Here is an 11,450-nt window from a genome sequence, read left to right as displayed (position 1 = left end):
TCACGTGGGAGAGAAGCCCCTCCCCTCATCCTGGGAGCTAGGATGTGTGAGGGTCGCACTTTGCCTTCTTACCCTCTCAGCATGGTTCTGGGAGGAGGGCTTTTCGTTTTGGGAACTGTCTTATGACCCTTCCTCGTGATCCTGCCTCACTGTTAACGCTCCCTTGACTCTACAGTGAGGCAGGGACCTTAGAGGTTGAAGTTTGAGTTAAGAAACAGCTGGGGGATGCGCGGAGTTGGGGTTGGAAGGCCTCCTCATGCTGCATGATTGAGGCACAGTCTCTTGAGGGGGAGGCCAGCCTGATCAGGGCTATGAAGAGGAATGAAAGAGGGGGCCTGGGGGCCACCCACCAGATGTGCCCTGGGCCAGAGGCAAAACCCGGAGGGCAGCCAGTTGGGCGGACGCCTTGGCCACAAGCCCTGCCTCTTGCCCTGGCCAGGTGGCTTGGCGTCTCTGGTCCCAATCTCAGCGATGGTGGCATTTGTGGGAAGCTCCAAGCTCGGGCTTACCTGCTGCCCCCGGGGCTCAGGTGAAGTGGGTCATCAGGTCATTGTACTGAGGGTGTCTGGTCCAGGAGCTGGCACCCCTGGACTTTCAAATGTATTATTGTTGTGCCAGAAGGTTGGCCAAATATTTTGGCTGAATTATTACCACTTTTGTCACCCTCAGACCAGCAATTTGCAAAGGACTGGGGGGCCTCATCTGAAGTTTGTTGATTGATCAAAATGTAGTTTTTGTTTGGAGGACTCAGAAGGTTCTGGTGGGTAATGCCAGAAACTTGCTCTGGGCTGTGCCGTTTTTCAGCCCAATTGACCTTCTCGGCGAGCATTTTATCTCACCGATGCCTTAATGTAGGGCCCCTCCCAGCCACCCCGCCCACCCGGTGCCCGGAGCCCAAAGCTAATTCCTGGGGACAGCGTCACACCCACCGCACCCTCTCCGAGCTGACTCCTGCGCTCTGTGTCCCCAGGCTGCTGAACAGGATGTCCGCAGACGACCGGCACCTGGTCTCCAGCTGCGGCTCCTTCATCAAGACCGAGCCATCCAGCCCGTCCTCGGGCATCGATGCCCTCAGCCACCACAGCCCCAGCGGCTCGTCCGACGCCAGCGGCGGCTTCGGCCTGGCCCTGGGCGCCCACGCCAACGGTCTGGACTCGCCGCCCATGTTCGCGGGCGCCGGGCTGGGAGGCACCCCCTGCCGCAAGGGCTACGAGGACTGTGCCGGCGGCATCATGGAGGATTCGGCCATCAAGTGCGAGTACATGCTCAACGCCATCCCCAAGCGCCTGTGCCTCGTGTGCGGGGACATCGCCTCCGGCTACCACTACGGTGTGGCCTCCTGCGAGGCCTGCAAGGCTTTCTTCAAGAGGACCATCCAAGGTGCGTGGCAGCAGGGTGGGCCCAGGCGGGGTGCGGGCCCGGCAGGGAACCGCGAGCTGCCAGCTTGGGTCTGGGAGCCACTGGAGCCCAAGTTCTGGAGGCTCCCTTCTCTGTATCCCAGGTGTTCTCATTTTGGGATTCTGGACAAGGGTTCTAAGTTCCAGGCTTTTGTTGAAATGGCATGCACCCCCATAGGGAGCCCCAGAAGACCCAAAGAAAATCCACACAAATGCCTTAGCACAGGTGTCTCTCTCGCTAGGATGGGGAACGCTGTCAAATGAGTGTCCCTAGAAAGCTGAATGTTTTGGAGAAAAAGCCCTCTTTGCCCTGCAACTCCAGACCTCTTGAACTGTAATGGGTCTCTCCTTTTGGTTTTATCTTTTTTAATTGCACAAATGGAATGTGACTATTTTCTTCATCGTGAAACGGTCAGGGCCACAGAGCAAGGGAAATCTCCCCCTGACTACTCATCCTGTCCCATCCCCGTGGGGCCGCTCTTTGAGGGCATGTGCATATCAGCTGAGTCATGTTCCAAAGGCCATGCGGTGGCTGTCTCTCTCGGTGGGTACTCACTCTGAGGAAGTCAGTCCTGCGCAAATTGGGGATAACAATGGGTCCGCCCTCACAGGGCTGTTATGAAGGTCATGGCACAGGGTGCAGCGCAGAGGAATGGCTGGGCATGCCAGCCAAGATTCTTTCTACAGTAGGTCACGCGTGGGGCACTTGCTTCATGCGTTCCCTCCCGTCCAGCCTGACGCTAGGATAGACCAAAAGCCTTGCTCGTGGAGGTCACTGAGATGAGCAGATGCCGACCCCTGGGGACAGAAACTGCAAACCAGACTGGAGGAAACCCAGGGGTGCCAATCCTGTCCCCGTCCTGCCCGGCGATCCGAGGGTGTCCTCCCTTCCGCCACTCCCCTATTTCACTTTTGGAAGAGGCAGGCTGAGCTTCCCTGGGGTGATTCTTGGCCTGTTCATTCAGCGAATATTTGTTTCAATTTCTTGTGACGAGTTATTTATTAAACTAATTGAGGGCGCTAGGATTGTCTATGTTTCCAGTTCTATGTATTAGTTGAGATGGTGTGGTGTCCTGGCCAACCGCCAGGCGGGCTCCTGGGTCACACAGCTCCATCCCTTACCTTATAGCTCAATGCCTTTGGGGCCTGCCTCAGTTTCTCTCTCTGCTTCAGTTTGCTCTTGGGTAAGGTGGGATGATGTCATGCCTACCTCACATAGAGCTGCTAAAACAGGCTTAAGTGCATTAATGACTATAAAGCACTCATACTTTTTTTTTTTTTTTTTGTGGTACGCGGGCCTCTCACTGTTGTGGCCTCTCCCGTTGCGGAGCACAGGCTCCGGACGCGCAGGCTCAGCAGCCATGGCTTACAGGCCTAGCCGCTCCGCGGCATGTGGGATCTTCCCGGACCGGGGCACGAACCCACGTCCCCTGCATCGGCAGGCGGACTCTCAACCACTGCGCCACCAGGGAAGCCCTAAAGCACTCATACTTTTGCCTGGCACTTAGTAAGCGCTAAATAAATGTTTGCAATTATTATTTTCACTTTCGCAATATCACTTAGGACATATTAAGACAACAGACCAAATTTGTTTTATCTTCCAGAGCAGGCCTTTGTAATTAACGTACATTTAAATGAAACAGTACGATCACTATTTTGACTTAACAGGATTTAAACTATTTTAGCTACTTTAGTTATAGATAAATTCATTCATTAAGTGAACACTTTAAAAAAATATAAACATGGTAAAAATTCAAACAGTACGAAGGAATAAGACAGTAAAGAGTAAGTTTTCCTAAAACCCTAGGCCCCAGTTCCCTAGACCTTTCCCCAAAGGAGTCATGATACCAACTTCTCTCAGCAAATATTGATTGAGCACTTTTGTATCAGGCACCGTGCTAGCCTTCAGCACAGTGAACGGATGCATCCTGGTCCCTGCCAGCTTCACATTCTCCAGTCTGGGAGGAGGCCCTGGAATCTCTAGATGTCAAAAGCACTGCATTAATTCTCAGTATCCTGCCTCAACCAGGGTTGAAAACCTCCAGTCCAATATCCAATGAGTATCATTGGATATTTGACAAATAAACATGAGATGTTTAAACCAATTTAAGCTACTGAAATAACAGTGTTTTTCTTTACAAATTGGGAAGTGATCTTGGTAAGATTGCCACCATTTTAGACTCTCGGAGGGCGGTTTTTGAAAAATTGCTTTTTAAGAGACAGTTACATTTTCTTCTGTCCATATTCTTAAATGTGCTGGAGAGTTCTGGATTAAATTTTCTGAAAGCAGAGCCTGGTGTAGACTCAGGAACCTTACTACACCCTCAACAGCGGCCTGGGTGCTGACAACATCCTCTGCAAGTCAAGAGCCCACAGGAAGAGACTTCCCTTGCAGCGCAGTGGTTAAGAATCCGCCTGCCAATGCAGGGGACACGGGTTCGAGTCCTGGTCTGGGAAGATCCCACATGCCGTGGAGCAACTAAGCCCGTGCGCCACAGCTACTGAGCCTGCACTCTAGAGCCCGCGAGCCACAACTACTGAGCCCACATGCCACAACTACTGAAGCCCGCGTGCCTAGAGCCCATGCTCCGCAACAAGAGAAGCCACCGCAATGAGACGCCCACGCACCGCAACCAAGAGTAGCCCCCGCTCGCCGCAGCTCGAGAAAGCCCGCGCACAGCAACAAAGATCCAACACAGCCAAAAAAAATTTTTTTAAATAAATAAATAAAGAGCCCAGAGGAAGGATTTGTAAATAGTCTTAGTTATTTGCTACCACGTAAAGGATAAAGATCTCTTCCTAGAAGTCCAAAGACAAACAGCAGCCTTTATTGCGATCAGAACTGAAGTACTCTCGTTTCTTTGTCACAAGAAGAGTTACTCATTTCCAACCAGAAAGGTCTCTATCTGAAACAGGGACCAGTGAACTCTAAGGCTGACGGATTGCTCTGGTTATCTTATCAATTCTTTGGTTTTCTTCTAACAAAGATTTTGATTTTGTTGTTTCTGAGCATAATAGTTGTAGGAAATTTGGAAAAATGGGGAAAATATAAAGAGGAAACAAATGATCTACAATTGGACAACCCCAGAGTCAGTTTAGTACCAAGAGAGCATTAATTTAGTCCCTGCCCTGAGTAAGGTGCTTCAGGGAGAGAAAGAGACAGGGTACCTGCCCTCAAGAAGCTGGAATCTGAGGCTTAGAGCACACGAGGCTGCAGGCAGAGCCTTAGCCCAGCCAGGGCAGTCTTCTAAGCACCTCCCCAATTAAGGAGGGTACGTAGGCCATCTTTAAAAAGGCCTTTAGTCACAGAATGATCCATTCGCAAAGTAAACGCCTGGACAGCTCTGAAAATCATGCTAGCTCACAACCCCCCCTTCCCTCCTTAGATCCCTTCCATCTGCCCAATTCGGTGGTTACGTCAACATGGGAAGAAATTTATGGAAACAAAGAAGTCACGATAGACTTAGGGAGAAAGCCCTCAGACCGCCATTCCTTGCCTACAAATATTTATCGAGCACTCAGTGTGTGCTTGTCTGTGCCGGGGGCTAGCGCTGTGTGGATGGGGGAGGGGATGGGAGTGGTGGGCAAAGTACAGTTTGCCGGCGGCTTCCTGCTTTTGTAAATCAAGTTGTATTAGAACAGGGCCACACCTATTTGTTTACATATTGTCTGTTTTGGTGCTTTGGTGGAGTAGTTGTCAGAGACCTGGCCACACGCAGAAAGCATTGACACTTTCTGGCTTTTTACAGTAAAAACTTGTAAACCCCGCCCTGCACTTCAGCACTGAACAGGTAGATGCAGCCCACTAGCCCTCAATGCCTAGTAATGCATGTTAAGTGTTCATTACACTTTGCCCATTTCTATGCCATCAGTGCTGGGGCTTATGTCACTCACCCAGAGTAGATGAGCTCGGAGATAGACAAAAAGGCACAGTCCTGAAGGGACAGAAAGGCTCCATGGCAAAGGAACCACCCTCAACCTGATTGAATTTACTAGCATATCTATGGAAAAAAAAGAGGATGGATCAGCCCTGGAGGCACAGAAAAAGAAAGCTGACTTTGGCAAAGTCCCCACCCGAGGTAAAGGGAGTCAGCCTGGGACAGCCTATTGTGATTAAACATTCAATGGATTTGATTAACATCTTTCTGATTATAATCTGGGTACCCTGTTGGTCTTCTGCTTGGAGCCACCTTGCTGGTTAGGCAGGATGCTGGCTGGGTAGATCAATTTCTTATCATACTTGAGTGTGCAGGCATCCTGGGCTTATACATCTGGTCCCTGAATTGGGGCAATGGGAGTCAGCCCCTGAGAGATGGAGCCCTTTTCTGTGGCTGACACAGTCAGGCTTCTGGATCATAGGGCTAAGCGCCAGCTTCTGGACTGGGACGCTGACCCACAGTAATGAAAACCTTTGTCATGAGTACCGCAGTGACGAGGGGGCCTTTCGGGGAGCCACCTGGGGGATCTTTGCTAAGCTATACCCCCAAACTCTGACCCTCTCTCAGCAGCCACCCTGCCTCCTCTCCTGTCCCATGGGGAAAGTGGAGGCCCTCAGATGGGCACTCCCTCAGCTTGTTGCCACCAGCCCTGCCCACTCTCGGCAGCATCTCTCATTCACTGATGGTACACATCTTCATTGCTACCCACTCGTGCGGGGAGAGGTGGCTCCCACCCCAGGCTCAGCTTTTCTCAGGCTTGGAATCCATCTCCTCACCACTTCCCAGAGACCTTCCTACCCATTATCTCCTCTCTTTCATCATCTCACTCCCAATGGGCTCCTTTCCATCAGCATTTAAATACTGTTAGTAGCTCCAGTCTTAAAAAGAAAGTCCCTTCTGGGACTTCCCTGGAGGTCCAGTGGTTAAGACTCTGTGCTTCCACTGCAGGGTGCACGGGTTTGATCCCTGTTTGGGGAACTAAGATCCTGCAAGCTGCGTGGCCAAAAACAAAACAAAAAGCACAACAATATGCCCTTTTGTTAAACTTGCATATTTTCAGTCATATTATGTAAGACCATGTATTATTTTTTGAAAACCTTTTTCTTAACATTTTGGAAGACGAGGTTTATCAAATGTTTCACATGACTCTTTGATGAAAGTGTCTTTGCCGCTTTCCGCATCATTTGGTGCAGTGTTTCAGAGCACACCACCTTCACTTCATCTTGGTTATGGGAGATTATATGAGCGTGTATGTGCTGCTGTCCCTCAGATTTTTATTTTGAGCACTAAGTACATTTCCTAGACCATTAGGATAGTTCTGTTTTAGTTGTGTCAGTATTTTTTAATTGAAGTTTGATTAATTTACAGTGTTGTGTTAGTTTCAAGTGTACAGCAAAGTGATTCAGTTATACATATATATGTGTGTGTGTATATATATATATTCTTTCAGATTCTTTTTCTTTATGTAGGTTATTACAAGATATTGAGTAGAGTTCCCTGTGTTACACAGTAGATCTTTGATGTTTACCTATTTTATATAGTTGGGTCAATTTATAGTCATGGTTTCCACAACATATCAGGTACCATACTGCTTCTTTTTTTTTTTGCAGTACGCGGGCCTCTCACTGTTGTGGCCTCTCCCGTTGCGGAGCACAGGCTCTGGACGCGCAGCCTCAGCGGCCATGGCTCATGGGCCCAGCCGCTCCGCGGCATGTGGGATCCTCCCGGACCGGGGCATGAACCCGTGTCCCCTGCATCGGCAGGCGGACTCTCAACCACTGCACCGCCAGGGAAGCCCCCATACTGCTTTTGACTCTCAGTGTTTGTTAATTATGGTTCATATCCCCAGCAATAACTAAATTTGGGCTAAATTTCTTTCTGCCTTTGTTACTGATTCAGTCCGGTGACGAGCCTTGATTGGGGTCTTCTCAGGGCACTGAGTCTCCCCAAAAGGCAGTTGTTCAATATGAAGGGACTGACACAGCACCTCTGATAAGAGACTTCACAAAGACGCAGATATTAAGCAACTTCCTCTCCTTTCTTTCTTTTTTTTAAAATTAATTAATTCATTCATTTTTGGCTGCGTTGGGTCTTCGTTGCTGCGCGCGGGCTTTCTCTAGTTGTGGCGAGCGGGGCTACTCTTCGCTGCAGTGCGCGGGCTTCTCATTGCGGCGGCTTCTCTTGTTGTGGAGCACGGGCTCTAGATGCGCAGGCTTCAGTAGTTGTGGCTCACAGGTTTAGTTGCTCCGCGGCATGTGGGATCTTCCCAGACCAGGGCTCGAACCCGTGTCCCCTGCATTGACAGGCAGATTCTTAACTGTGCCACCAGGGAAGCCCACTTCCTCTTTTCTAAAGGACAGTGTTCGGGGAAAACTCCTGCCTTACATCTGAGCTTAGGAAGCACTTGTTCAGTTCTTTGGTGATACTTTACTGAGTCCCAACCATTGTGCTGGGAGCTGAAGACAGAACAATGGGCCCTACTCTGTGGTCTTGTATTCTCGGGGGTAAGGCAGACAGTATATACGGTAACAAAGAGGCATAATGACAGACCCAAGTGAGTACTGTGAAAGAGAAAAACCAGTGATGAGAGCAAAGGTGGCTGAGAGAGGGGGTCTAATTTAGCCTGAGGATTAGGTAAGGCCGTGCTAAGAAGGCGACTTTCAAGGTAAGGGGAAGTTCAGGCGTTCCAGGCAGGGGAAACAGCGGATCTGTTTCAGGACCAGAAGGAGGGCCATTGTGGCTGTTATGAGTGAGTAGAGGCCAAGTGGAAGGAGACGGGGCTGAGAGGCTGACAAAACTCAGGCCGTGGTGAGTGCAGCACTTGGATTTTCTTCTAGGTGGGACGGAAGCCGTTGACAACACATGCTGCGTGGCCATGAGGGGCTGTGCAGAGGGTAAAACTGCCCTGTCCCCTTCCCTGTGTTCCCAGGGCAAGTGGCCAACTTTGCAGGTCACCAGGAGGCCCCTTGAGTAGCTCCTTAAGATGAGGAGGAACAAGCAAGAAAGAGGCCCTGGCACCGAGCTCCCTCTGTTCACATGGGGCCCCGATGCAGGCTTGGAAGGAAACTCCCCAAGGAGAGGGGCGGGGGGATGATTGATGGCTTATCCTGCCTTGGACCACCTCCAGGCCTTTTGTCCTGGTGAATGAGGCCTGGGATCCCAGGGGACAGAGACTGTGACAGGGATGCAGAGACAAGCCAGGAGTAAGTGGGAGCCCAGAGTGGAGTGCTGTCCCAGCCCTGCCACTCGCCAGCCAGCTGACCTTGAGCAGGGCCTAGGATCCTCTGGCCTCAGTTTCCTCATCTGTACAAATGCATAAAAAGAGTCAATTAAACCCACAAAACATTGCTGTCTGCCGGGCACTGAGGCAATGAGAGGAAGAACAAATCACAGTTCCTCTTTTCAGAGGCACAGCCAGGGTGAAAGTCAGGTGAGACACAGCCAGACAGAGCAGGGAGGGCTTCCCAGAGGAAGGGACATTTAAGCTGGAGTGGAAAGTGAACATCCTTGGTAGAAAGAACAGCAGGAAGAGGCCCACAGGAGTTGAGTGTGCTCTGCTCAGCAAGAGGGGACCAGTGGTAGGTGAGGGGCTGGAACAGAAGCTGGGACCGGATGTCAAAGGTTTTCACAGGCCCTTGGTAGGAAAAGTATAGAGTAATATTTCTGCTTGAGCTGCTTCACCTGGCTTAGAACCCCAACTTCACAATTTCGTAGTTGTGTCAAGTTGGGCAAGTTACTTCGTTTCTCTGGTCCTTAATTTCCTTGTCAGTAAAAGGGGACTGATGGGGCTAATAAATAGTTCCCGCTCCCAGGATATTCTTGCAGAAATTAAATGAGACATGAATGTAGAGTGTTTAGCCTAGTGCCTGGCCTATGATAACCATTAGATAAATAGGATTTGTTATTTGTTATTTATACTTGGCAACGAGAAGCCATTGAAGATTTTTGAGCAGGGAATTAATCACATCTCCTTTTAGCAAGATAATTCTGGCAGTGATAGGGAAGATGGGCTGGAAATGGGAGAGTCTAGGGGCCGGCAGACTAGGCGGCGATTTTAACAGTCCAGTTCAGAGATCTAGTTAACAGTCCACTTAGAAGTATCCAAACCCCAACAGTGGCAGAAGGGTTAAAAGGAGAGGTTAGGATTTTGAAAGTGATTTCAGTATAAAAAAATAGTAACTGGATTGTGAGACTGGCTCTTAGATGTCTAATTTAGGCTACTAGAGGATGGTCAGGCCATTGGCGGGGGAGAAACCTAGAAAGAATAATTTTGCTAGTGGAAGGGGGGTGGGCAGGGAGGAGAGGTTGGGATAATGGCTGAAGTCTGAGGCATGTTGAGTTTGATCAGTTCACAGGCCTTAACCTGGGCAGTTGGAAATGCAGGGCTAGACCCCAAGAGTAAAATCCGAGTGGGCTTTTGGGTCTAATGAGATCCTCTAGGGCAGGGGTTCTCAAAGTATGGTCCCCACACCTCAGCACAGGCTTCACTAGGGGGCCGGTTAGAAATGCAGATTTCAGGCCTGCAGAATCTGAGGCTCTGAGTTAACAGGCCCTCTGGGAGAGCTTGTTCTAGGGAAAGCTGCTCTGAAGGAGAGGGTCAAGGGATAAGGCGCCAGGAGGAGGGACGCTGGTGAAAGGAAGGGGTCAGAGCCTTGAAAGGAGACTGAGAAATACCATATTTTGTCAGTTCTAAGATGCACATTTCCCCCGTGTAACGTCTCTGAATTGGGCCGATTACTGTCTGCTAGGTGACAGATGTATGTGGTTGTCACTGCCCTCACAAGCACATTAAAACTTGCAGAAAGGGGCCAGTGACCTGGAAGGAAACCCCTACGAGAACAAGGGACACTCAGGAAGCACAGCGTCCTCAGCTCGTTTGTCAGCAAAGAGGACCGATCTGTGGAAAAACACAAAGACAATGACTTTGATCAAAAAGGATTAAGAAGAGTCACACTCTGAGAAATTTTAGCAATATCTTCAATTTATTTGTCTTATGTTTTCCCTTTCATGTATCCACAAGAATGCTGTGTGATCAAATCTGTATCTATCAATAAGTCTCAAAGAGCTCTTTTAATAAGAAAAAAAAAGAGAAAATGCTAGTGGCGAGGAAGCACAGCCGTACTTTGATTGGCAGATGTTTTTCCTCTCTTTCTTGGTGGTATATAAAATAATGGTGCAATCTTACCATGAAAAGCATCTTAGATTCTATGCAATAAATATAGACGCGATCAGAGACGTTACAAGAGTCCCTGGAGAGAAGGGAGATGAAATCTAACAGAGTGGGTTTTAAGAGGTGTGATGGGTGTCTGCTGCTTCCGGAAGGACCAGGATGGGGAAGGCCCAAGGGAGGGGATTGCACTTGACAACTGGAAGGTCATTGTTGAATTCTAGGTTTCTCTGGGTGGGCACTCTCTATTTTTTTTTTAACATCTTTATTGGGGTATAATTGCTTTACAATGGTGTGTTAGTTTCTGCTTTATAACAAAGTGAATCAGTTATACATATACATATGTTCCCATATCTCTTCCCTCTTGCGTCTCCCTCCCTCCCTGGGTGGGCACTCTTGCTTTCAATTTATTTGCCTTGATCAATGGGTGCTTCAGGGGGCAGACACTGTACTTGAGATACAGAAATGAAAGACCTAGCAATCTCTATCCCCAGTAAGCACGCAGTTCAGAAGGGAGGACAGCATGCAAAATCCTGATTATGAAACATTAAGCTAGTTGCTTTCAGTGTGTGTATGTGTGTGGCAGGCGGGGTGATGGATGAGGCCTCTGGGGGCAAACAGGAAAGGGCATGTAAGCCTACCTGGGACAGAAGGGAAGAGGGCGTCACTGAAAAGGCCACATGCGCGCTGAGCCTCCGAGGATGTGGAAGAGTTTGCCAGGAGGGGTTTCAGCTAGAGGGAGGTATGAGAGGGCCCAGAGGCTCCGTGTGGTTTTCTGGAGCCTACAAACCGGGGCCCTAGGTGGAGGGAGATTACAGTGGACTGGTCAGAGGTGGCCAGATCATAAAGGGCCCGATGTGCTTTTCCCTGGAGGTTAGATTTCATCTTTACACAATGAACAAATTAATTTTAAATTAATTTTTAACTTTTACCAAAATAATGTATGCA

At 49.4% G+C, this 11,450-nt stretch overlaps 1 protein-coding gene across 1 annotated transcript in view; it reads left to right on the top strand.

Moving 5' to 3' along the window:
• The first annotated feature begins 970 nt into the window (after positions 1-970).
• The window catches only part of ESRRB (estrogen related receptor beta), a 51,994-nt gene continuing 41,514 nt past the window's right edge, over positions 971-11,450 (top strand). The window contains exon 1 of the mRNA XM_082649585.1: positions 971-1,380. Coding sequence (XP_082505711.1) covers positions 984-1,380 — 397 coding nt within the window. The 5' untranslated portion in view covers positions 971-983. The remainder of the gene's footprint in view (positions 1,381-11,450) is intronic.

Source organism: Grampus griseus (assembly GCF_964374135.1).
Source record: "Grampus griseus genome assembly, chromosome: 2".
NCBI lineage: Eukaryota > Metazoa > Chordata > Mammalia > Artiodactyla > Delphinidae > Grampus > Grampus griseus.
This window is presented reverse-complemented; position numbering and strand designations above follow the sequence as displayed.